The sequence below is a fragment of the Carettochelys insculpta genome, chromosome 11 (assembly GCF_033958435.1).
Source record: "Carettochelys insculpta isolate YL-2023 chromosome 11, ASM3395843v1, whole genome shotgun sequence".
Taxonomy (NCBI): domain Eukaryota; kingdom Metazoa; phylum Chordata; order Testudines; family Carettochelyidae; genus Carettochelys; species Carettochelys insculpta.
The window spans coordinates 12,963,686-12,990,907 of record NC_134147.1 but is presented as its reverse complement, the minus strand read 5'-3'; the positions used below and the strand labels follow the sequence as shown (position 1 = coordinate 12,990,907).

At 47.8% G+C, this 27,222-nt stretch overlaps 1 protein-coding gene across 1 annotated transcript in view; it reads left to right on the top strand.

Annotated features, from left to right (window-relative positions):
* Nucleotides 1–27,222, top strand: part of ACAD9 (acyl-CoA dehydrogenase family member 9) — a 99,601-nt gene that overhangs the window by 32,424 nt on the left and 39,955 nt on the right. The window contains exons 7-10 of the mRNA XM_075006235.1: nucleotides 256–430; nucleotides 5,750–5,823; nucleotides 23,524–23,599; nucleotides 26,045–26,115. Coding sequence (XP_074862336.1) covers nucleotides 256–430; nucleotides 5,750–5,823; nucleotides 23,524–23,599; nucleotides 26,045–26,115 — 396 coding nt within the window. The remainder of the gene's footprint in view (nucleotides 1–255; nucleotides 431–5,749; nucleotides 5,824–23,523; nucleotides 23,600–26,044; nucleotides 26,116–27,222) is intronic.

Genomic DNA, 27,222 nt, shown 5'->3' with positions numbered 1-27,222 from the left:
CGCCACAGGTTGCAGACTCCTGTGCTAGGGCAAAAGCATTAGAAAAAACACTTTTTTTTTTTTTAAAATTAACATCCTCTGGTCAGCTCTTCTTTGAAGTATAAGCTTGTCATAATCACAAAGCCAGTCAAGAGCAGAAATTAAAACTTGAGGGAATGAGTCAAGTTAGTCCTATGCAGAGACAGCTCGTTAGGAAGTAACATTACAGTGGAACAAATTAACTTTTGTTTTTCTTTTGCCCACCTCCTCTCCCAGATCTGGATATCAAATGGTGGTCTTGCAGACATTTTCACTGTGTTTGCAAGAACTGAAGTTGTCGATAAGGATGGTGCAAAAAAAGACAAGATTACTGCCTTTATTGTTGAAAGAGCCTTTGGTGGAGTCACAAATGGGAAGCCAGAAGACAAACTGGGCATTCGAGGATCTAATAGTAAGAAACATTTAATTCATTTTTTTCATAGAAGTGTGTTTCAAAGTTAATGCGCTTACTGGAATCCACAAGTAAATCCAGTTTGGTTGGATATTGATTGAAGTTCTAAGTTGATTATAGGGGTTGAGTTTCTTAAGCATTCTTCTCTGTTTTCAGTTGATTCTGTTCAAAATGCACTTTCACAAATATAAAGATCCTTGTTAAATACCTTCTTGTCTGCTAATTGTCATCCATTTCCAAATATCTAATGCTCTCATTTTGCTGTGGAAATTCCCCTTTGTGTGCTAACCTGAGGCTACAGCTACATTACGAGATAAATTCAACTTTTAATAATTTTTTTTTTAAACCTTGTTCTTAAGAATTTGAATTTAAGCATTCACAAACCTTGTGGAAATTCCACCCTCCATTCCTCCATGTCGAGTTTCTGCATCCCCATTGCTTTATCCAAGTTTGACAATGTGAGCAATGCATTGTGGGTACATATTCCACAGTGCCTTAGCCCTGGTTGCTTGTGGTTGTTTGTCTATATCCCAGAATGCAAAGCACTGTCCCAGAATTCAGAGCACCCAGTAACTGTGTGACGACAAATGGGAGATGGCACCATTTTCTCAGTCACAGAGCTAGCGCAAACATGGATCCTCATATGCTTCAAGTTATTGCACACACAGTTACGACAACTTCACGGACTGTCATGCAATTTTTCTGTCGATTGGAAAGTGAGATGGTGGTTGAGGATGATGATGAGGAAATCTTTCTACTGTGGTCTAAGAACTCTCAAATGCTGGCTGCCCTGAATGCATTGCTGATGGTGGAGTGGCGGTTTTGGACTCACGAAACCAGCACACAGTGGTGGGACCACATTGTTTTGGTGTCCTGGGATGACCAGCGGTGGTGCAGAACTTCCGCATGTGCAAGTCCACTTTTATGGAACTGTGTGTTGTATTGACCTCAGCCCTGAAATGCAGCAACAAAAGAATGAGGCCAGCTTTAACAGTTCAGAAGTGAGTGGCAATTGCTCTGTGGAAGTTTGCAATGCCCAAGAGTTACTGGTCAATCACATCAATTTGGGGTGGGCAGATCTACAGTGTGTTCTGTGGTGATACAGGTAGCCAGTCCAATCTGTTGGTGTCTCTTCAGGAAGACCGTGACCCTGGGAGATGTACAGGCCATAGCAGATGGCTTTGATGGCTAGGGGTTTCCTAACTGTGGTGGGGCAATAGATGGTATGCACATTCCCATCATGGCCCCAGTCCACCTGGCCTCTGAGTATATAAACAAAGAGAGGTATCTATCCATGGTTTTGGAGGTGTCAGTAGATGACAAAGATCGTTTCATCAACATCAGTGTGGGGTGGTTGGGGAAGGTTCATGACATGCATCTTCAGAAATTCTGGTCTGTGCAGAAAGCTCCTGGATGGGACTTTTTTCCTAAATGGGAAAATCAAGATTGGTGACATGGAGATGCCTGTTTGTAATATTGGGTGAGCCTGGTTACCCTCTGTTCCCTTGCCCTATGAAATCCTACACAGGAGCCCTTGACCTCAGTAAGGAAAACTTCAAAGACTCAGCAAGTTCACAATGTCAGTTTACTGCGCCTTTGGCTGTTTAAAAGCGTGGTTTAGATGCTTATTGACACCTTTGGGTCTTTATGAAACTAATATCCCCACTGTGATTACAGTGTGCATCATTTTGCATAACATTTGTGAATCCAGGTGGGAGAATTTTCCAGCACCTGGAATATTGAGGCTGAGGCCATGGGCAGGGCTTACTTGCAGCTGCCCACACAGCCATTCACCAATAACCATGCAGAGGCAGCAGCAATCAGGATGCTTTGAAACATAGCTTCATGAATGATCTGCCACGCATATTTTAGTGACGTATTTCTCTATTGTAATAACAACAAACCACTACTCACCAAACTGATTTGTGCTCCCCACCAAATGTGAACCAAAGTCAGACTCTCTTACTGAAAGAATGCTTTTGCTTGGTAAAAGGGGGTTGAGTTGCAGGCAGGAGAATGGATGGTGGAGGTAGTGTTATTTTCCACAAAAAAAAAAAATGGTGGTGAGGTGCAGCTGTGCTATCAGCCCTGTCCACCCCCACCCAGGTGCCTCTACTGCGAGTCCTCAGCAGACCTTAGGGTAGCAGTGAACAGCTGTGCTATCAGTCCTCTTCCCCCACAACCGCCCGGTTCCCCACAATGATTTATGCACCCTATCACTCATGTATACCAAAAAATCACACTGAGCTCAAAATAATAAGTTTATTTTGGGGTTAGGAGAGGTTTAAGCAGCAGGGGAAAGAAGCATTGTCAAGGGTGGTGGAATAGCCTTTTGCAGTGGCCCTTGGGGCTATAGCGGCAGGCTCTCCTTGCCCTCCCTTCCCGCTTTCAGGAACTGCAGTAATGGAGAGTGGGCAACTTGTCTTCAGGGGACTCACAACTGCTGCATTGGGAGCCCCTTCATAGCTCCAGCATGGACCACAGGACCTCCATTGGGTCGCTCACTGTCGTTATGAGCTTTGCTGCATCATCACTCTGGTTTGCTACTTGCTCTCTCTGGAAGCCAAGCATACTCTGCTGTCACTGTGCTGTCTTCATTCTCATGTCACTGGCTTCTGCTTCAGACTGCTCCATGATCCAGGATCAGTTTCTTCTTGGACCTTTTGTGCTTTCTTGCCCTATCTCCCACACTGGGCATGCCACCTGGAAAGTGATGGTCAAAATTGAGATACAGTTCACGCTACGTCATTACCCATGGAAAGAATGGGTCTCTGTCTCTACTATCAGGGAAATTTTCTTTTTGCAAGGTTGCTTAAGGCTTATTAAAGATGGCCTATTCAAGGCTTATTCAAAGCGTGCATTGCACAAGCCATTATTTTCCATCATTTATCCAGAACATTTTGTTGTGGATGTGGTAAGCTATTGTCTGCTTTTTGCATGCACACAAGGAACGGGAAGCCATCCGGTATCCTGGAGCAGGGGAAAAAGCTTTTTTGGACGCTCCTGAAGCAATTCTTTGCAAGAAGAAAGGCCTGCAGAGACTGGCAGTTGTCATGAGGGGGGATGGTGGGGAACAGTTTGATTCCAGCTATGTGGACAGCTAAGGGGGCGGAGGGGCTGTTCTAGCCATCTGTCTGGTTGGGGTAAAAAAGCTTTGTCGTGGTCACCAGAGCAGCCCTCATCAGGGAAAAAAGCCACGTAAAGGAGAGCAAACCCACCTGTGCTGCCCATGCCGATTGGTGGTAGCAGGACCTGCAGAGCCTAGCAGCCATGTGGCGAGGGCAAATGGTGGGGAAGGGTTTGATTCCAGCCTCATGGACAGCGGAGTATAGATGGATCCCTGTAAACTGAAAAAAAAAAAATGGGGTGGGGGAAGGGGAAGTGGGAGGGGAGAAGGCCCAGAGAGCCTGCCAGCTGCGCGGAGGCCAGGGAAGACAGCACGCGTGCCAGCCACATGGTGTGGCAATGTGCTCCAGGAAAATGTAAAAGGGCAGGAAGCATTGCAAAAATGTCCAGTCTAAATTCCCAAGTTTATTTAGGTTTCTAAGAAGACATCAGCCTCCTGAAACTAACAGAAAATTTGCCAAAATGCTGTGTGGCGCCATGATACAAAATTGCTGTCTGGTTGTCTGGCACGGCAAGGTGTGCTACTGTGGAAGCTGCAATAAGTTAGGCCTGCCCAAAAACCTGGTGCAAAAAATACAAGAGTGCCTAGATGAGACGTTTGAGGAGATCTCCAAAAAGGAAAAGCGCTCCATCCTCAAAAATATTAACATGCTGTTCTTAGGGGCACAGATCCATAGGAAACCTATACCCATAGCCATACCTATACCCGCCTGCAACCCCCTTCTTGCATTCAGAAAAAAATAGTCACTAGAACATCTTGATCCTGGGGGCCCGGTGATCGTAATAGGGAGGATCAGTTCTAGGTCTAGGGTAAAGAGCTCCGGACTGTTGGGAAGAACTTTCTCAGGCCCCTGCTGGTTGCCCCCCTCCTCCTCTCCATTGACCTTTTCCTCCTGGCTACCCCCAGCTCCTCTCAGCTCACTCTGGACTCCTAATCAGGCCTCCACAACTGAATGAAGAGTGGGCAATGTGGTGGGGTCTCCCCAGCATGAAGCACGTGCAGCTGTTCATAATAGTAGCAGGTCTTTGGAGATGACCCGGACCACTGGTTGGCTTCCTGGACTCAGTGATAAGCCTGTTGGAGTTCCTTCACCTTCACCCAGCATTGCGTAGAATCCCAGGAGTAACCTCTGGCAATCATCAACTGCAGGATTTTATCATAATGTTTGTGTTTCCTTGGATGCCTGCAGTCTGCTCACCACTGATTCCTCTCCCAAAACTGCAAAAACATCCACGTTCTCCTTATGACTCCACACTGGAGCTCTTTTGTGAGACTGAGGACTACTATCCAGATCACTGCCTTCAGTGTCCATGATTGAAGGAGATGGCTACTGATGGAATGGTTACCGATGCAGTGCAATGGCTACTGATGCAGCATGAGGTGATAGGTAAAAGAAATTTTTCATCATGGGTGCCCTTTATATTTCCATGCCTGGGTGCTGACAAATTCAAATTCATGGGCTGCCTGTGACTTCCTTCCTGTGCACCTGGAGAGCAGCGGAGAAGAAAGCTACCACACCTGGCAGGTAACCATGTAGCTTTGTGGGATACATATGGGATGCTTCTGGAGGCTGCTAATTTTGATTTTTAAGACATGGCACTTCCACACTGGCCTTTATTCAAAATTTTAAATTCGAACTTGACATTCCACCCAGCAAGTTCCAACAATATTATGATATTGATATTAGTGCTCCCTAATTTGAGCTAGTGGTATTTACAGTGAAGACAATAATGTTTTAATATTGAGGTAACTGCCTTAAATTCTAATTTATCCCATAGTGTAGACATAGCCTGAGACAATTCAGTAATAGGCATTATTACAGGTACAACAGCAGCGGGAGCTGGTTTCTCTTTGTTGTTCCTTTTATTGGTAGCTCTTACGCTTCAAAATCAGTTACTCAATTATGTGTGTTCATTCAGTCTCTTCTGGTTCCACGAAAGAGTATACTTCTCCCCGCTCCAGCTGTGAGCATGGGACATGTTGGCGTTTTACATTTCATAATTTAAAATGCCAGCTCTTAGCTTTCTCTCCATTAACTTCTTTAGCAAATTGTATTTAATTCTGTTTTGTTCTACTGGGAAAAGTCCAACTCTTAGGACAGAAAAAACAAGTTAAATTCTGAATGGTGCTATATTTTTTTTTAACATGTACCAAAAGGTCTTTGAAATAATTGAAGACTTCTTGTATTTCAGCCTGTGAAGTACATTTTGAAAACACAAAAGTGCCTCTAGAGAACATTATTGGAGAAATAGGAGGAGGATTTAAGGTGAGTTGTGCCACTCTTTAAACCTACCATAAAGATGCGTTGTTTGAAGTGAATTTGTTTTTTGGCACCAAATTTAGCACTGCTCTGAAAGGTCCAACAAATTTGTTAATCTCTCAAATCACTGAAAGTAAAAAAGACAGAATTACTCTTTCTTTTGTATGCAGACAGTTTTGTGAGCCATTTATAGTCTCTGTGCTTATAGGTGTTCTATTTCATAAGCACTTTAGCAAGCAGTGTAACAGCAGGTTCTGCTACTGTCATTGTCATGCTTCATGTTTTCCTTCCAAGGTGACTGAAATTGAAAAGAATTTAGTAGATTTCAGGGACATTCACCTTACCCATCCTGGGCTGTGGGGATACAGAGCAGATAACAGCAGTATTGGATACAGCTGAGCAACCTTGGATGTCTCCCCTGATGTGCTTGTGCACCATGGGTGAAGCTGTGAATGGCTCTTTGTAATTTGCTGATTCTCCATCTCTACTCTTGCAGCTGTCCCAAAGCAGTCAACCTGCCACAGGCAGAGCTCACATGGAAATGAATATAAGTTCAATGCAGCAGCCTACAGATACGAAATCGTATTTTGTACCTTGCTTTGATGCTGAGCATCACTGCAAATTGTACTGAATCTCACTAGTGGAGACTCCCCTGCCAAGCAACTTGGCAGCTGTCCGCTGCAGAGGGAACAAGAGGGTGGAGAAGTGCTACAAAATACAAATTAGGATGATGCAGGAAGGGAAAGAAATGAGACTGAGAAACAAAGCATGCAGAAGAGGAGGGGTAACAGAGAGGAAGCCGTGCTAGTCTATACACTATCAAAACAAAAAGCAGTCAAGTAGCACTTTAAAGACTAGCAAAATAGTTTATTAGGTGACCTTTCGTGGGACAGACCCACTTCTTCAGACCATATCCAGACCATATCCATACTTAACTCAATCTAATTCTTGATCTTCCCCCCCACCCCTCCACTCTCTGATTTGCTCACCTTGATTATCTTTTTCTGATTTGTCCTCCTTGGTTACTGTTTTTGGTTCTCTGTGTCTTAAATATTGAGTCTGTTCTGGTCTCGCTATGGTCTGAAGAAGTGGGTCTGTCCCACGAAAGCTCACCTAATAAACTATTTTGCTAGTCTTTAAAGTGCTACTTGACTGCTTTTTGTTTTGATAGAAGAGGAGGGGGTTTGGAGTGGAGAGAGTGAAGGAGGATGGTAGGAAATGCGAGAGGATATAAGGGGGCTACTCAGCAGCTGATAATCACAAGAAGATTCTGCCCGCACCAAAGGCAGAGAACCACTCATGAAATGGGAACACCGCAGAAACATACAACTGAGCATTTATATATGAGCATGAGACAGGCTGCTACCTTAATGTTTAAAGCACAGGTTCCCCCTGAGCCAGTCTCCCCCCCGCTACTCTGAGCCAAGCATCCACTCCAGATTATTCACCAGAGCAGCACTGCTGCCCCACTCCCAGCCACGCACATCCACCCAGAGATTGCTAACGAGCTGCTGCTGCGCGAGCCACACTGGGCCACCACTGGAGCCGCATGGTAGGCCGCAGCCACCAAGCCTCAGGAGCTGCCTCCACTGGTGCCACCATGCACTTGTCCCACCAAGTGGTGGAGCGCCTGCACAGAGCAGGTGGAGGGCGTGCCACGTTTGTGGCTCCGATCTGCATTTTGCCGCTCTCCAGTGCCCCATTCGCCACATGTGGCAAACAGGAAGCATATTGGACAACACGGGTTTAAAGGAAGAAGACTTTCTATAGAGAAAAAAAGTTTAGAATCAGAATCAGTTCATGAGTCTTCATAAATGGGATGCAATCAGTGACGAGAACTCTAAGGATTAAGTTATGGTGAAAGTAATCGTGTATTGTAGGATACTAACAGAGAGGTAGCATATTAGTCTGTACTCCAGCAAAACAAACCAGCAGAAATGTAGCACTTTAAAGACCAACAAAATGATTTATTCGGTGATGAGCTTTCGTGGGACAGACCCACTTCTTCATCTCAAAGATCGACTCTGAAGAAGTAGGTCTGTCCCACAAAAGCTCATCACTGAATAAATCATTTTGTTTGTCTTCGAAGTGCTACATTTCTGCTGGTTTGTTTTGTTGTTGTATTGTAGTTAGGGTTTAAATTAAACTCATCTAGAGAGAAATAAAGATGTTAGATGTCAACAGAAAACCTCTTGTGGGGGAGGGAGGGGGAGAGGAGGGAGGTAGAAATATTGTGCGTGTGATTTCATGGGGTAATCAATAAAGGAAAAAAGGGGAGAGTGAAGATATGAAGTAGTTCATATCCAGAGGCTGCATTTGATGATAACCAGCCGAAACTACGTCAAGAGCCTGTAAATCATGTGGATTAACACACTGGGAAGAGTGAAGAAGGTTAAATGAGGCCGAGAAGAGAGTAATTACTGTGCGTTAGAATGGCAAAGACTGAAAATGAAGTTGTTTGGGGGAGGCGCAAAAGGGCACGTAGAGAATGAGAAGATTGTAAGAGATTAAAGTAAATTGGATATTTAAGTACAGAGGGAGCATGAAAAATCAATAAAGGAGACTGAAGGGACTCTTAAATGAGAGGTAATAAGGGCAATTTATTTACAGAAGAGGGTAGAGGCTGCCAAAGTAATTGAATTGTTGTATTTAGTTTACAAAGGAGTTGAGTTCAGATGTCGGAAACTGAGATAGTTTTCAAGAGGAGAGTAAGAAATGCTGGAAGAAATTTTTATTATGCTGGCACCGGGAATCAAGAAATTAGAACTTTGTAAAGGACTGAAAAACTTCAACCTTAGAGTATACTTTTTCCCTTAATTAGGAGATGTATTTAAATGCCTCTTTGAAGGATGAATGTGAAATTGATGTGACAAAGACTAACAATTGTCTGCATTTAAAAAGATATTTAGGGACTGTCTGGTAAAATACAAACCTGAACTTTAACAGAGAGAGAGCCGTGCTAGTCTATATACGATCAAAACAAAAAAGCAGTAAAGTAGCACTTTAAAGACTAAGAAAATAATTTATTAGGCAAGCTTTTGTGGGACAGACCCACTTCTTCAGACCATAGCCATACCAGAACAGACTCAATATTTAATGCATATTGAGTCTGTTCTGGTCTGGCTATGGTCTGAAGAAGTGGGTCTGTCCCACGAAAGCTCACCTAATAAACTATTTTGCTAGTCTTTAAAGTGCTACTTTACTGCTTTTTTGTTTTGAAACCTGAACTTTATTTCATTGGGGAAATACTGCAAGCATTGGTTGAGAACTGAGCAGAGACATATGGAAAATAGGGATGTTACGGGCAAGTAATCTGGTAATTGAGTAATGTCCCTCACCCCACTGCTTTGCATTTGAAAAGCTTCTGTCCCTGCTGTGGGGATCTGGTCTCTTCACCTCCCAGCTGCTCTGCCTTGGGGGTTGGGCTCTTGTGCTTCTTTATTAGTCATGTAACCAGATTCTCTATTACATTCCTGGTAGAAAATAATGGATTGTCTGCATAATTCACAAGACACACTGTGGAAATGTTAAACAAAACCTAATATAAATAATTGCATTGCTTACCTGCCTCGATAAATATATTCCTAGGGCAGTGAATTTTTCACAGAAAACTTTCAAGCATTGCACATGAGTTTTGGACTTGTCCTTTACTTGCTTAAGAGAAAAGTCATGAAATCTCAAGCCAACTGCCCTTTTTGGTAACAAGAATCATCACTTAGTCAGGTCAGATTTCTGACTTGAAGTGTGCCAGGTAAATATAATTAGTATTCATGTAACACAATATTTAGCTTAAATTAAATATTGGGTTTAAAAAGAAATGTTCTTTTCTGAACACTTGCACATGTCCTTTCCATTGTAGGTGTATGTGATACTAGTGCACAGTTGTCAGAAAACTTTATCCCTCAGCATTACTCATCTGGGCAGAACAAGCATCTCTGTCTCTACATGCCACTGTGTGCTTGTGTACGAGAGAGGAACCACTCTGAATCCCCTGGTTCCTTGCTACCACCAGTGATGGTTGTCAGTCTGAGCTCAGATTGGTTGTCATAAGCATCCCTTGCTCTCTTGCATGGGTAAACTATTGTTTGTTTAAGCTAAGTTCTGTGATAGGTATGAATCTTAAGTCTTTTTGGACACATTTTCATCTTATCCTTGTACCGAAACTAGGTTTTACGGCCTGTCACGTATGCACTGAACCTATGCTGGGTGGTGACTCACACCCAGCCTGTCTGATATGTTTGGGAGAATCCCATGTTGGTGACAAATGTTACATTTTGTGAGAGATTTTAAGTCCTGCTCCAAAACAATAGAGCAGTGAGGCTCAGATGTTTGCTCTTAGAGGCAGAACTTCAAAGACAAGCACGCCTTTTTCCCATCAGACTCATTACACACAGCTTGTGCCCCCCATACAGGGCTTGTCTGAGAGCTCTTCAGCTTCTTGGTCCTGTTCTCTGGTCCTGAAGATAAGACACAAACTCTCTTCAGGCTCAGGCCCTTGCTTGGGGTTGGTGGTGGCAAAGCCTCTAGAGACCGTTTGAGACATTTGGGGGTGATTGCCTGGGAGGCTCTTCAGCCCAGAAGGGATCACTGCCTTGGGAGCCTGTGCTAGCTTCATTGAGCAGTCCCTGAAAGACCTGTGTGGCAGACGCACCTTGCTGCTGCTTTTAACAACCCTGGAGGCATGTTCAGCTGAAAGGAGCTTGGTCTTGGTATGGTATCCCAGGTGGTGCAAGAATTTTTAGTCAGTACTTGTGCCTATGGTGCCTGCCTTTCTGTGCTAGGAGCTTATGGTACCATGACCGTCCATGCTTCCACAATGGTTGGTATTGTTGAATGACAAGCCTCCAAAGACATTCCTGGTACCGTCATCCCTTGTATTGGTTATCTATTTCCAGTCCTGGTTCTGCCTTTCTCTGTTCCCCCTCAATTTTGGACATTTAACATTCTTCCCTTTTACACTGACATGCATCCCTCTGTTTCCCATCCAAAACAGGGCATACCTTCCATCAGAGACTTCAGTACCACATGTCATGCAACAGTCACAGCGCTGGTCTTTTCTTCCTGCTAAGGGACATTGGCCTTGTCAAGTTGGATCCTGGACCTGTGTCAGTGGCTGATCATGAGGGGTGCATCCTCTGGATAGGACTTCCCTGCAACTGTCTTTTTGGCATTAAGACCTGCTTCAGTAGTGTGGGGGGGGCTGCTGCATGGGAGGAAGGAGGCAGGGTCTGGGAGTAAAGGAAGATGCAGAGGATGGAGCGATCCCAACTAGGTACAGATGGCTCTGTGCTGGCTAGCAGGCTCCATCCCCATTGCGCCTATTGGCTGGGAATTTCAACCTGTAGGAGTGGAGCATGCAAGTCTGCACAGGAGACAGCTTTCTTTTGTTTTTGTTCTGACACAGAGCCACTTCTTTCTCCTTGCCAGGCAGAGCCATATCTTGCATTAGAGGCTGAAGTTCTGGAACAGCCTTCCAAAGGGAGTAATGGGTCTGAAAACCTAATGTGTTTCAAGACTGACCTTAGAACATAAGAACAGCCATACTGGGTCAGACCATAGGCCCATCAAGCCCAGTATCCTGCCTTCCAAGAGTGGTAAATGCCAGGGGCCCCAGAGGGAATGAACAGAACAGGTGATTATCAAGTGATCAGTTCCCTGTCGCCCATTTCCAGCCTCTTGCAAACAGAGGCTAGGAACACCGTGCATGCCCATCCTGGCTAATAGCGTTTGATGGACCTAACCCCCATGAATATATCTAATTCTTTTTTAAACTCTACATCTTCACAACATTCTCTGGCAAGGAGTTCCACAGGTTGATTCTGCGTTGTGTGGAAAAAATATTTCCTGTTGTTTGTTTTAAATCTTCTGCCTATTAATTTCATTTGGTGACCCCTTAGTTCTTGTGTTGAGAGAAGGAGTAAATAACAATTACTTATTTTTCACCATTCCAGTCATGAGTTTATATAGTAGGCATCCTTCAGTCTATGTAGACTATGGATCGTGCCCTTCCTAGTTCCATTTGGGATCATCATTTGCAGAGTCGACTGTGACTGTGAAGGCCCACACGAGAGTGACAGTCCTTGCTGCATCTGTTGCATGTGTACTGGGTGTCTGGCAGGTCCTTACTGTGCTTTCTGTGTGCTCGCTTCTCCTCTGCTAGCTGTCTGATCCTCATCTCACCCTTCTGAAGGTCCTTGTGTAGTTGCTGCCTCCATCTGCTGCGATCGTCTGCCAGCTCCTCCCAGCTGTCCGGCTCGGTGTCTACCTCCCTGAGGTCCCTCTTGCAAACATCTTTGTAGTGCAATTGGGGGTGTCCAGGAGGTCTTTTGCCAGAGGCTTGCTCGCCATACAGTTTGTCTTTTGGGATCCTTCCATCATTCATCCTGTGGATGTGGCCAAGCCAGCGGAGCCGCCGCTGCCTGGGGAGGGTGTGTATGGTTGGGATTCCAGCTTGCTCAAGGACGGTGGTGTTGGACACTCTATCCTTCCACGGTATTCCAAGGATGCGCCTGAGGCAGCGCAAGTGGAAGACGTTCAGCCTCTTTTCCTGGCGGGTGTACAGGGTCCAAGACTTGCTGCCATAAAGGAGGGTGCTGAGGATGCAGGCTCTGCAGACTTGCATTTTGGTGTGGGTGTACAACTTGATGTTGCTCCACACTCTCTTGCTGAGTCTGGACAGAGTTGTGGCTGCTTTTCCGATCCTCCTATTTAGCTCAGTCTCCAATGACAGGGTGTCAGTGATGGTGGACCCGAGGTAAAAACTCATGGACGACCTCTAATGTATAGTTGTCAGTGCTGATTGATGGAGGTTCAGCAATGTCCTGACCAGGTAAGTTTGTCTTCTTCTTTGAGTGTCCCCGTGGGTGCTCCACAATAGGTGACGGGCTTGCCCAGCGCTGCAGATCGGATCTTCCAAGCAGTTTCTGCCGGACCGCGCATGCGCCGGCGCACGACGCTCCCTTGCGCACTCCTGGCCATGTGCACGATCCGGTCCCCGCCAGTTCCTCTTAACCGCCGTCGGCTGCAGACGGAATCTGACTAGGCTAAGGCCAAATAGCGTATTCAACGACTTTATCTGTTTTTCTTTGAAGTTTTTTCAGGTACTTAGGCTACTACAAGTTAGCCGGTTGTTATTTTGCAAAAAAAAAAAAAAAAAACAACAAACTACGAGCGGGACAGCTTCAGTCCAGTCCCAGTAACAAGCGCCGGAGGCCAGGAGCTAGGGCCATCAGCCCTCTTGCTGAGGCAGGCCATCGGACGGGGAAAACGGCACAAAGAAGGTGCTAAGTGCCCGCTTAAAAACTCAAAGACTCACCAACAATGTCCTCTTCAGGCTTTAAAAAATGTGAGTCCTGCCGAGAGGCGATGCCAGCGTCCGATGGGCACAGTCTATGCATAAGGTGCCTGGGGGAGTCCCATGTGGCACAGAAATGCGCCTTCTGTGCTAAATTAACAACCAGAGCACGGAGAGACAGGGAGATGCGGATTAAAATGCTGCTTCTTGATAAGGCCCTCCAGCCAGACGTGCCAGAGCGGCCGCAGCAGGAGGGACCCTCCGGGGCCCTTAAAAGGAAAGCTGCCTCCCTCACTCCATCAGCGCAAAAATGGAGGAAAGTCTCTCCAGCCCGATCCCTGCCGGCAGCAACAGTGAGCGGGTCGGGAGGAGCAAGCAGCCCCCAGCCGCAGCAACAGCTGATCGGCGGCAGCACGGAGAGCCACGTGGAAGCGGCTCAGCCTCCGATAATCAGCCAGCCGCCCCGCACCGCAGGCAGGGCGGCGGCTAAACAAGCGCCGGTACCGGCGGCACCGCAGGCAGCGGCACCGACCCCCAGGGAACCGGCGGTGCAGAGCGCGCAGGCACGTAGCCTGCAGGTGCAGAAGGACACCGCACGTGCGGCACCGCCTTCGAGCGTGCCTAGCACGGTGCCGACAGGGCCGGGATCCCCCGCGCATCAGGGGGTGGAGTTACCTCCTCCAGGGAGGGGGAAGGCTGCACACAAGAGGAGGCATTGCAGCCCCTCTCCGGACAGGGCTGTGGAGCTGCTTTCTCACAGCCCTCCGCTCATGTTGCAGACTCCAACCAGAAGGCAGGGGTCCCCCCTAGCCTACCCGGAGCCCCCTTCTCCATTTTTACAACCAGCCTCACCATGGCTGGCACCACCTTCACCCTTCCTGGGGTTTGAACCGCTGGACTATTATGCGAAATCGCTCTCTCCAGTGTCTCGACGATCTCCCTCCCCCAGACGCAGAGGGTATGCACCAAGGGAGTGGTCTAGGTCACCTTCCCAAGAACAGTGCCTATACTGCCATGGTCGCCCCTATCACGCGGGGCATAGACACCATCGGCAATCTACTAGGGAAAGATCCCCACAGACTATCTCGTACCCCCGAGGGCAATTGCGACCGGGGACAGAGACTCAAGCATCTCAGGGGGGACTGGTCATGGAACCCTGAGATTTTCCCTCGCAAACCTCCAGCGAGAGGGTGTACCATCACCAGCAGGAACCGGAAGGGTCCAGAGAGATGTACCCCAGCGGTTCCTCGCTCTCCTCCCCGGACGAGGCTACGGCCCCAGGGGACGTCCATCCTACGGACGATCTCAAACAGTTTCAGGAGCTGTTTAAGAGGGTGGCCTTCACGCAAGGCATCCAGACAGCAGAGGTGCAAGAGAAACACCATAAGCTCCTCAAAAATCTGAGACCTCCGGCCTCCTCCAGAGTAGCAATACCGCTTGATGAAGCGATCTTAGAGTGCGCCACTATGATATGGCAGACCCCTGCAACTATCCCGCCTGTCCAAAAGAGAGCGGATAAGAAATACTTCGTGCCGGCGAAGGGCATGGAGTTCCTGTTTAGCCACCCACAGCCAAACTCCTTGGTGGTGGAGTCCTCGCAACAAGATCAAAAACATCTCAATTTAAAACAGGGGGAACAGACAAAGATGCCAAGAAGCTAGAGCTGTTCGGCAGAAAGGTCTACTCCTCCTCCACTTTAACGTTGCGAATGGCAAATTACGCAGCGCACTTAGCGAACCATAATTTTGACAACTATTCCAGGTTAACCTCCCTCATGGACTCGCTTCCAGAGGACAAAAAGCTGGTCCTCAAGGCCATAGTGCAAGAAGGCTACGCGGCTGCGAGGACGGGAGTTCAGATTGCTTTGGACGTTGCGGACACAGCAGCACGTTCCACAGCAACCGCAGTGGTGATGCGAAGGGAGTCCTGGCTCCAGACCTCGGGTATACCGAGGGATCTGCAGGCGAAGATAGTTGACCTTCCCTTCGACTCGCAGAAGCTGTTTGCTGAATCAACTGACTCGGTCCTTCATTCCAGTAAAGATTCAAGAGCCACACTCAGGACCCTGGGGATTTACACCCCTCCATACACAAAGAAAAGGTACTACCCTCAGCAAAGGCGGTACCAGTACCAGCAACAGTGCCCCCAGTATCACGGGTTACGAGCAAGGGTGGCATCAACAGCACCAGCAGTACAGAACTCCCAGGCGACGCTCACAACAGAGCCGTGCGTCCTCGGGGCGGGGCCAAAGGCCACAAGTTTGACATACAGATCCAGGGCTGCGCCATCACTACCATCACACAAGGTCATCCGAAGCGGCTATTCCACCATCGCCTCCGACCATTCTACGACCAGTGGCAAAGGATCACCACAGACAAATGGGTGCTGGAGATCATAGCCACGGGGTACGCCATCCCCTTCCAGTCGCTCCCACCGTCGCGACCTCCACCCAAGCCCCACCTCCAGGAGGCCTCCCATGTAGCCAGGCTCAGGCAGGAGGTGGCCCATCTCGTGCTCATAGGGGCGGTGGAAAGGGTGCCGGAGCAACTGCAAGGAAAAGGGTTCTACTCCCGGTATTTCCTCACGGAGAAAAAGACAGGAGGCTGGAGGCCCATCTTAGACCTTCGCGGCCTCAACAGGTACCTGCGCAAGCAACGTTTTTCGGATGACCACGATCGCCTCCATCCTTACAGCATTGGACGATGGAGACTGGTTCGCAGCCCTCGATTTACAAGACGCGTACTTCCACATAACCATCCATCTGGCTCACCGGCGATTCCTCCGGTTCATGGTAGGCAACGAACACTTCCAATACAAGGTTCTACCGTTTGGCCTCTCCTCGGCCCCCAGAGTCTTCACCAAGACCTTGGCAGTGGTGTCAGCCTACCTGCACAGACAGGGGGTATTTATTTTCCCGTATCTGGACGACTGCCTGCTCAAAGGGGCCTCGAAAGGGGAGGTTCTGTGCATGATACGCGTCACAGCAAACACGTTCTCCTCACTTGGCCTGGTTATCAATCTGGCAAAATCACAAATAGACCCCACACAGGACATAGAGTTCATAGGGGCTCGCATAAACTCGGTTACAGCGAGAGTATACCTACCAGAGGCTCGCTTTCGAGCCATCGGTTCCCTCGTGCAAGTCATCACCTTCAGCCCTACGGTGCCTGTCTTGACGTGCTTGCAGCTGCTGGGCCACATGGCAGCGGCGACGTTTGTAGTGCAGAACGCCAGGTTACACATGCGCAGCATACAGCACTGGCTGGCGAGTGTATACAAACCGGCAGTACACACCGTTCACAGGGTGGTGTCGCCCACAGCCGGGGTGCGCAAATCCCTGCAATGGTGGGTAAACCCCAGGAACTTGCTAACAGGGGTACCCTTCCACCAGCCGCAAATATCGGTTTTTCTCACTACAGATGCCTCCCTCATAGGGTGGGGAGCGCACATGGGCGAAGAGGTGACTCAAGGACTGTGCTCACCCACGGAACAGTCACTACACATCAATGTACTGGAGCTCAGAGAAGTGTTCAACGCCTGCAAACACTTTCGAGACCACATACAAGGCAAAGTCGTCGGGATCAGTACAGACAATACCTCCACCATGTTTTATATAAACAGGCAAGGAGGAGCTCGATCCCGTGCCTTATGCGCGGAAGCAATCCGCTTATGGAACTGGTGCATCGCCCACGATATAATCTTGAAAGCCTCATACTTGCCGGGTGCGCACAAAGTGAAGGCAGACCAGCTGAGCAGGCGTTTTGCGCTCACACACGAGTGGCAGATCCGTCCCGATCTGCTACGGCTGATTTTCCACGCATGGGGTTTTCCCCTAATAGATCTGTTTGCCACTCAGCACAACAAGCAGTGCCCACGATTCTGCTCCAGGGCAGGACTGGGATGGGGGTCCCTGGGGGACGTGTTCGCGATCCCGTGGGGGGGCCCCCTGCTTTATGCGTTTCCTCCCACAGTGCTGATCCACAAAGTTTTGCAAAAAGCCAGGAGGGAAAGGGCCCGGATGATCCTGATAGTCCCAACGTGGGATCGCCAACAATGGTTCCCCCTACTCCTGCGCATGTCGGACCGTCCACCGATGCCTCTTCCGGTGGCGCCGGATCTGCTCACGCAAGCCCAGGGGTCCATAGTGCATCCGCACCCCCAAAGCCTGCGACTGCAAGCGTGGTTAATCCATGGCTCAGCTCTCTAGAGAGCACATGCACAGTGGGAGTACAGCAAGTCCTAGAAAGTAGCAGGAGGACTTCCACTAGGAAGACCTACAAACAAAAATGGACTCGCTTCACGGCTTGGTGTTCTACCAAACAGCTGGCCCCCCTTTCGGTGCCTATACCTACAATTCTAGAGTATTTACTGGACCTCAAGAGAGGAGGACTCTCGCTATCCTCGTTAAAGGTCCACCTTGCCGCCATCTCGGCGTTCAGACATGAGGAGGAAGGGCACACGGTGTTCGCCCACCCTATGGTTACCAGGTTCCTCAAAGGGTTGGTAAACCTCTACCCCCCTCAGAAACCGATTCCATCTTCGTGGAACTTGGACCTGGTGCTTACCACACTGATGGGACCACCGTTCGAGCCCTTGGCCACGGTTCCCCTCCGCCTCCTTACAATAAAGACGACCTTTCTTCTTGCAATTACGTCAGCTCGTAGGGTGAGCGAGCTCGCGGCAGTCATGGCAACGCCACCCTGCACTGTTTTTTCCAAGGAGGCGGTAACCATACGGCTGCATCCAGCCTTTGTTCCCAAAGTTTCTTCCGAGTTTCACATCAACGAACCTATTGTTCTACCCTCGTTTTATCCAAAGCCTCATAACTCCAACGAAGAGGCGCGCCTACACCTCCTGGACGTGAGGAGGGCGCTAGCCTTCTACGTAGACAGGACCAAGTCCTTCCGGAAAACGGATAGACTCCTAGTCTCCCTCGCTCCCAAATCTCTGCGAGGAGAGACCCTCTCCTTTCGAATCTCGAAGCACATTGTATCCTGCATAAAAATGTGCTACGACCTCAAAAAGACTCCTTTATCGGCCACTCCCAGGGCTCATTCCACCAGGGCGGTGGCGGCATCAACAGCCTTTTTCAAGGGCGTTGCGTTAAAAGACATTTGCAGAGCGGCGACCTGGTCATCCTACGACACCTTCGCCAAACATTACGCCCTTCACAGGGTATTCCAAGAGGATACCCGTCTCTGCAGCGGTCCTCTCGGGGACAAGCTGCACATAATCCGATTACCCACCTCCTATCTTGGGTTACTGCTGGGTAGTCACCTATTGTGGAGCACCCACGGGGACACTCGAAGAAGAAAGAGAAGTTACTCACCGTAGTAACGGTGGTTCTTCGAGATGTGTCCCCGTGGGTGCTCCACTACCCGCCCATCCTCCCCACTTCGGATCTCTGTTAGTGTTTTGCAGGGGCACCCGAGGCGGTTGGTCGAGGAACTGGCAGGGACCGGATCGTGCACATGGCCAGGAGCGCGCAAGGGAGCGGCGCGCGCCGGCGCATGCGCGGTCCGGCAGAAACTGCTTGGAAGATCCGATCTGCGGCGCCGGGCAAGCCCGTCACCTATTGTGGAGCACCCACGGGGACACATCTCGAAGAACCACCGTTACTACGGTGAGTAACTTCTCTTTCTTTAGGCTGATGGAAAGCCTGAAGTCCTTGCATGCTTTGGAGAACTGATCCAGCAGTTTCTGAAGCTGGTCTTCTGTCTGTGACACTACGGCAGCGTCATCTGCGAACAGCATATCTCTGACGACTTCCTGCACCTTAGATTTAGCTTTCAGCCTTGCAAGATGAAACAGTTTCCCATCAGATCTTGTGTGCAAAAAGATGCCCTCTGTTGAAGATCCAAAGGCGTGCTTCAGGAGTAGTGCCAAGAAGATTCAGAACAATGTCGGAGCAAGGACACATCCTTGTTTGACGCCGCTCCTGATGCTGAAAACATCCAATAATGTGCTGTCATATTGGATGGTTCCTCTCATGTCTTCATGGAAAGACTGGATCATCTTGAGTAACCGTGGCGGACAGCCTATCTTGTGGAGCAGTTTGAACAGTCCATCCCTGCTGACCAAGTCGAAGGCCTTGGTCAGGTTGATGAAGGCAATATAGAGTGGCTTCCTCTGCTCCCTGCATTTCTCCTGCAGCTGCCTCAGATAGAAGACCATGTCAATGGTAGATCTCTCTGTGCGGAATCCACACTGAGAGTCAGGATACACCCTCTCAGCAATCTTCTGGAGTCTGCCTAGGATGACGCAAGCGAACAGTTTACCAGTGATGCTTAGGAGGGAGATTCCACAGTAATTGTTGCAGTCGCTTCTGTCTCCTTTGTTCTTGTACAAGGTTACAATGTTAGCGTCGCGCATATCCTGTGGAACTTCTCCCTCTCTCCAGCGCAGGCACAGTAGCTCATGTAGGGTTCCGGGAGGGTGTCCATGGCACACTTGATTACCTCTGGTGGTATACCATCCTGGCCTAGGGCCTTTCCAACTGCAATGCTGTCAATGGCTTTCTTCAGTTCGTCCACAGTTGGTTCCTGATCCAGTTCATCCATTACTGGTAGGAGCTCGATGGCATTGAGGGCTTTATCAACCACAAAGTTCTTGCGTGAGTACAGCATGGAGTAGTGCTCGACCCAGCGCTCCATCTGTTTGGCTTTGTCAGTGATGACTTCACCAGATTTGGATTTCAGAGGTGTCATCTTGTTCTGGGTGGGTCCTAATGCCTTCTTGATGCCCTTGTACAATCCCTTGAGATTACCAGAGTCAGCACTGGTCTGGATGCTGCGGCATAGCTCGAGCCAGTAGTTGTTGGCACAGCGCCTGGCTGTCTGGTGTACTATTTTTCTGGCTGATCTGAGTGCTTGTAGGCTACTCTGGTTCGGTGAGCGTTTGTACTCCAGGAGTGCAGCTCGCTTCTTTTCGATGGCTGGAATAGTCTCATCGGCGTTCGCTTCGAACCAGTCATTTGTGTTCCTAGCTCTTCTTCCAAACACCGACAAGGCCGTGTTGTAAATTGTATCCCTCAGATGCTGCCATCTGGATGTCACATCGGGCCCCCCAGGGCTTTTGTGCAGATTCTCCTTGAGGGTCACTCTGAACTTTTCGGCACTCTCTCTGAGTTTGCTGTCTTTCTGGCATCTGTGCGGGGCCTTCCAGTTGGTTTAGAGTGGTACAGCTTCTTGGGTCTCACCTTGAGTTTGGAGCAGACTAGCGAGTGATCTGTATCGCAGTCAGCACTATGATAGCTGCGTGTCAGAAGGACGTTTTTGAGGTTATTGTGTCTAGCGATAACCACATCTATTTGATGCCAGTGTTTCGAGCATGGGTGTCTCCATGACACTCTGTGCTGTGGCTTGGTTTGGAAAAATGTGTTCGCACAGATTGTGGTACGTGCAAAGTTCGAGAAGACGCTGTCCATTTTCATTCATTTTTCCCACACCGAAGTGGCCTAAGCAAGAAGGCCATGAGTCACGATCGGCTTCAACTCTTGTATTGAAGTCACCCAAAATGTACAGTTGTTTGCGAGCAGGTATTTGCACTATGGCAGCACTAAGTACGTCATAGAACTTGTCTTTTACTTCTGGTGTGGCGTACAGGGTTGGAGCGTAAGTGCTAATCAGGTGGACGGGACCTGCACAAGTTTGAAGTATGAACTGAAGGAGTCTTTCTGATCCGCTGATTCCACCATTTGTAGCTGGGTGTTTCTGATGGCAAAGCCAACACCATGCTCCCTGGGTTCTTCTTGGGTTTTACCCTGAAAGAAAAAGGTGTAGTCCTTTTTCCTTTAGAGATCCGGAATCTGCAAGTCGCATCTCTTGCAGAGCAGCAATGTCAACTTGGAGCCTCTTCAGTTCCTCATTGATGACAGCGGTCTTTCGGGTGTCGCTGATGTCCTGAAGATCTTCAGTCAAACTGGTCAGCATGGTCTGCACATTCCAGCAAGCAAGCTTAAAACTTTGGTTTCCTTTTCTTGTTGATTTTTCTTATTGGTTTGCCTGGTTCTCAAATTTCAGTCACTTGTCAGGTTTGGGAACCTTAAGCTTCACGCACCCAGTGAGGCAGGTGAACTGTGGCAGGACAGTACCCTACTGGCTGGGGGGCTTCCCATCTTGAGGTGGGCGGTGACTGTCCAGTGAGATGCGATGATCTCTCCCACCGTCGAAGGCAACCCCTCGTGCTCGTTCTCTACACCAATCGAGCAATAGCTTATAACCGGTATCTGTTACCTCCCGTGTTGGTTCAATGCTGTTAAGCGATGCTGGAGTACCTCTCCAGGCGTGAACCTGGGCAATTTTTTTTGGGACCCTGGGCTGCCCAGATGCCAGTGTCCCCCTCTTGGCTTTACTGATATAGTCCAAAGGAGAGGATAACCTCTACGTCTGGTACCAGCTCAGCTGCAGGAGTTGCTGGATCAATGCCAGAAGTTGGCACAGAACCACCTTAGGACTCCCCTCCGAATTTTCTGTCAGGGTTTACTCACTTAGCCTTGCTCCTTCCCAGGATAACCCACAAGGCAGTGGGGCATGGAGAATGTGGGTAACAATCCCACTACCTCTTGCACCTCCCTGGCACCACGTGTCCCCATAGCTCCCCATGGCCTGACGACCTCCTCACCTCCCCAGGACCCTCCTCCCCACCCCTCTGCCTCCTATCAACTACCATCACCCCCAGATCCCCCCTCCCCTCCCCCTTGCCCCCCCATCCAGTCCCATGTCCTCCCACTTCACCACACTGCCCCCCATCAGCTCTCATCGCCTCCCAGGTCCCCCCTCCCCCAGCCTCTCCACACCCAGCTGCGTGCTGCTGCAGCCCCATGTCCTCCAGGAAGGTGCCGATCTCGCAGCCCAGCCGCACCCTGGGTCCCCGCCAAAGTTACCAACTCTTCTGGCTGTGGCTGCCCCCAGAGCCCCACAGAGCTGCTGCGGGACGCATGTTCAGGGATCGCAGGACTGGGCCTGAAAGCCCAGACAATCTGAGCCGGGCATGCCACCACCAGCCTCTGCGGGCGCCGCCATCTGCACAGCTGTACCACACGCCCCCAACTACATGCCCACCACCGACGCCCCTCGGCCTCGCCCCCACACTCCCCCAAGCCCACCTGCGTCCCGCTGCCAGTGCTGCACCCTGGGGGCAGCGGGTCCCTCAGCTCCAGCCAGCAGTTGGGAACGCTGCCACCATCGCCATCTTGCCGCCCCTTACCCCTGTAGAAGTAACTAGCTCCCTCTAAACTCCCCCCTCAAAACTCCCTCCTGTTAGCAACCACCCTGTTTGCAAGCGGCCCGGTTGCAAGCTCCCTGGTCACTTACCTCTATCATATCCCCACTTAATTGTCCTTTGCAAACTAAAAAGTCCCAGTCTTATTGATCTCTCCTCATATAGCAGATGTTCCATACCCTTAACCATTTTTGTTGCCCTTTTCTGAACCTTTTCCAATTCCAATAGATCTTTTTTGAGATGGGCTGACCACATCTGTGCACAGTATTCCAGATGTGGACGTACTATGGATTTACAGAAAGGTAATATGACGTTTTCTGTCATCTTATCTATTCCTTTCTTAATGATTCCCAATGTTTTGTTAGCTTTTTTGACTGCCGCTGCACACTGAGTGGATGTCTTCAGAGAACTGTCCACAATGACGCCAAGATCTCTTTCTTGAGTGGTCACAGCTAAGTCAGACCCCATCATTTTATATGTATAGCTGGGATTATATTTTCCAAAGGGGATTATTTTGCATTTATCAACCCTGAATTTCATGTGCCATTATGTTGCCCAATCACCCAATTTATTAAGATCCTTCTGTAGCTCTCCACAGTCTGCTTGGGAGTTAACTGTTTGGAGTAGTTTCGTGTCATCCACAAATTTTGCCACCTCGCTGTTTATCCCTTTTTCCAGATAATTTATAAATAAGTTGAATAGGACTGGTCCTAATACAGACCCCTGAGGGACACCACTATTTACCTCTCTCCATTCTGAAAACCGACCATTTATTCCTACCCTTTGTTTCTGATCTTTTAACCAGTTACCTGTCCAAGCGAGGACCTTTCCCTCTTATCCCATGATGGTTAGCTTTTCTTAAGAGCCTTTGGTGAGGAACCTTGTCAAAGGTTTTCTGAAAATCTAAGTACCCTATATCCACAGAATCCCCCTTGTCCACATGCTTGTTGACCCTTTCAAAAAATTCTAATAGATTGTTGAGGCATGACTTCCCTTACAAAACCTGTGTTGACTCTTCCCCCAACAAATTATGTTCATTAGTCATTTTTGGTGCACTTTATGTAGAGGAATATAATGAGGTTTGGAAGAACATTGGCATCTAACAACTTAAGACACTCATTTTACAAAATGGAGTACATTTTACTAAGAATATAACTTATTCAATATAACTCTGTATTTCTTCTTTGCAGGTCGCTATGAATATCCTAAACAGTGGAAGATTTAGCATGGGGAGTGCATCTGCAGGAATTATTAAGAAACTTATAGGTAGGTAAAATGAAGCTTACTGAATTTCAGAGTAGTGAAACAGTCACTTTGCATTACAAAAGAAGACAATATCCTGTGAAAAGACAACTGCCGTCTTTCAGAGATACTTGATGATAGTTACACTAATTTCAGATATGACTCTACAACTGGGTCTACAATCACAGCAAAGATCGAATGCTTAGTTTTAATGTTGACCACGGAACTCCTTTCCAGATGGCAAGGATTAAGGAATGCTGATGGGAGGAGTGCTCCAATTGGCATTCTGCAGTGAGGACAGGGATGAATATCAACAGCTGCTAAATCAATTTTTGTTACGCAATTGATGTACCTAAAATTGTGTAGTAGCCGTTGACATTCAAGGTAAGTGTGGACCCAGCCTAAAACTGAAATTTTAGGCTCTGGCTAAAACTAAAGGTTACTTATAATAAGGTACAATTGGTGTTTTCAGTAGTTACATATAAAACTGTTACCTGTTTTTGCACTGGAATTAATTATTTACAAATAGAACATCCTTTGAAAGCTGTATTTGCTTATTTTTAAAAGCAAACAGGCATTGGAATACTGTGTGTGTGTGTGTGTGTGTGTGTGTGTCTCTCTCTCTCTCTCTCTCTCCCTCCCTCCTTTCCCCCCACATATACATATATATATATATATATAAAAAAATATGAAAGCTGCCTTAATGTTCTGACTTCAAAAGAACAGTTACCATCTTCATAGGAAGAAAATCTCCTATGGCTTATAAAGCTATCAGATGGAAGATTTTGGTGGTTTTAGCACTGCTGTGCCATAACATAGTCAGTCTTGTGGGGGACCCAGTATGTTAGCTCAGTATGATATGTGCTTGAGGATCATGATGCAAGACATCATTATTGCTTGCTGGGGGTTGGAATTTCTGTTCCATTGCGCAAAAAAAAAAGTCCCTAATTGTGATGAAAAGCAAAAAAAAAAAAACTTGTTCCCCTCCCTCCCACATAACTGAAAATTTCCAGTATTTAATTGGGGAAATACATGTTCCCATTGCAGAATTCTTTGGACATTTTCTCCACAAAATATCCTCCTCCTTGGGATAGCTGCCTAAGTGGCATCCAAGGTGGTGATAGGCTGCAGGGGAGCCAGGTAGGCAAGTTGACTTGCCTGCCTTGTTTCCATTGCAAGTTTTGATAGAATCAACACATTTCTGCAGAACACTTCTTTTCTGTCAAATCATCATATTCTGACAGAAAGCTGTATCCGTGGAGAATTTTTGACCTGTTCTAGTCATTGTAATGTAGTGAACTCACGTTAGTCATGTTGCTTAATGAACTACTGGAAGGCGATAGTGCATGGTGTGAGAACCTACTTACTAGTTAGAAAGGGAGTCTGTGCGTAGTCTGAGATCTGAAGGCGTGCATTTTACAGAAGAGGTAAAGGTACTCACTGAATCCTTTAGATGATATACATCTCTTTACGTTCAAGAAAAATAAGGACACTGGAACCTCTGTACTCCAGATGTCCCTCATCTGGGAACACCCATAGTAGGGAGGATGATGTGGCTCTACATGCTGCCACTAGCTCTCTGCCATTCCCTCAGCTGGGAGAATGGCAATGGGCAGCAAGGCTTCTCTGAGGCTTTTGCCTGAAGGGGAAGGGATGCCTGGAAACAGTGGGGGACATGGAGCCACATGCACCCCCAGGAGGAGGGGGCCACTCTTATCCCCCTCACTCCCAGACCCCTCAATGCTTCTACCCGGCCCAGTAAAATCTTTACTCCAACATATCTTGTTTCCCAGGGTTTCTGGACTAAAGAGGTTCAAGTTTATTATTCCTCTGGTAAATTTCAAGTAAGAGTAACATTAATAGACTAAGAACACGTCTTGTGCAGAAGCTATGCCATAAACAGTAAATGGCTCCAGAGTAGAAGAATACCACAAAGTGGTTGTAGAGTGTAATTCTGTATATGAAAAGAGGTCATCTTAATGTAATCCCAAAATAGGGGTGTGTAAAAGAAATACTGAAAGGACTTCTCTCCTCTAATAAGCCTTTTTTGTGTATCAAAAGGAGCTGCATTTTAACCTCATTGCTGCTGCCACTCTTTTCTTCTAAAAAGTTAGAATAAAAATTTGAAAATGTTTAATACTTTTGTGTACATCCTCAGTCCATTGCATCTTATAGAAAGGCAGAGTTGTTCTCACGACTTTCGCTTTGCTGATGGCACGTCGTGTATCTTAGAAGAATATTTGACAACTGTTTTGCACCAATACAGTTTCAGCTGTAAATATGGCACTAAGTTTTGGTCTATGCAATATATTTACCGAAGGACATAGATGTCTAAAGAGCATAGATTTAATTATATGATGTACCATTTGCAGGAAGCTGAGATTACATGTTCAGGGAATAACTTAGTTGCTTTAATAAATAAAGATTCCACTCATTGATCTGATATGTCTTTTTTTTTTTTTTTTAAAGAAATGACAGCAGAGTATGCTTGTACAAGAAAACAGTTCAATAAGAAACTGAGTGATTTTGGACTAATTCAGGTAATCAGGGAATGGAAAACCAATTTGAGAAGATTCTCAGCTTGTTTTCATGGTCCTGTTTATTGACTAAGGGGTGGGAGAAGGATTTTGTTTTTGATAATAATAGAATTAAGTATGCTAAATAGCGTTTAATACTTAATGATTTAATACAGATAAAAGCTTCACATGAGCTATGTCTACACTAGCACTGAAAAGTAATTGGCACTCTTTCAAAAAAGTGTGTGGATCGTCCACACGCATAGTGTGCTCTTTCGAAATTAAATCAAAAGAACACAGGCCAAACTTTGGTATCTGTCCTCTGTTCCTGAAATAGGAAGAAGGCCCCCTTTCGAAATACTTTTTCAAAAGGGAATGTGTGTGGACGTTACACATTCTGCTCTTTTGGAAGAGGAGTCCTCCATGGCAGCAGCCATGGAGGGCTGTGGAGACACCCTTTCCTGCTGCTGTGGGTGTCTCTGATGTTTACATCCTGCTGTGCTTAAAGCACCACACTCCCAGAACGCCCTTTGCAGGAAGCAGAGTGCATGCTAGAAGCAGCTTGAGAATGAGCAGCAACCAGCAGCCGGAGGCGCTCTGCAGATTAAGAAAAAAAACCATGACCAGCAGTCAGCCTCAGGAACAACTCAAGGCCCTGCTCCTCCGACCCATCAGAAGTCTCCCAGGACTCCATCCAACTTCTGCAGAAAAGGGCGACCTCATGGATGGAGCTTGAGCTATGTGATCTGCTCGGGCTGTGGAAGGAGGAGGAGGTACTGAAAGAAATGAGGAGCAAGCACCGAAATGCAGTTGCATTTGCCCTCCTGTCAAAATAGCTGGCCACCAGAGGACATGCTGCTCGCACCCTTGACCAGCTGCAAAGCCAAGTTAAAGAACTACAGCAGGGGTATGCCAACTCCAGGGATGCTGCCGGATGATCGGATGCAGGTCCCCCGACCTGTCCATATTATCAGGAGCTACACTGCCTCCTGGGGCCCAGGGAAAGCTTCCCCTCCTCCCCCAGAAGCCCTCCTGGATATGGCACCAGAAAAGCCGCACCCCAGTGAAGAGGAGGAGTCCGGGGCACACAGCCGCCCAATGGAGACAGGGACAGAACCAGCCACCGAGGTC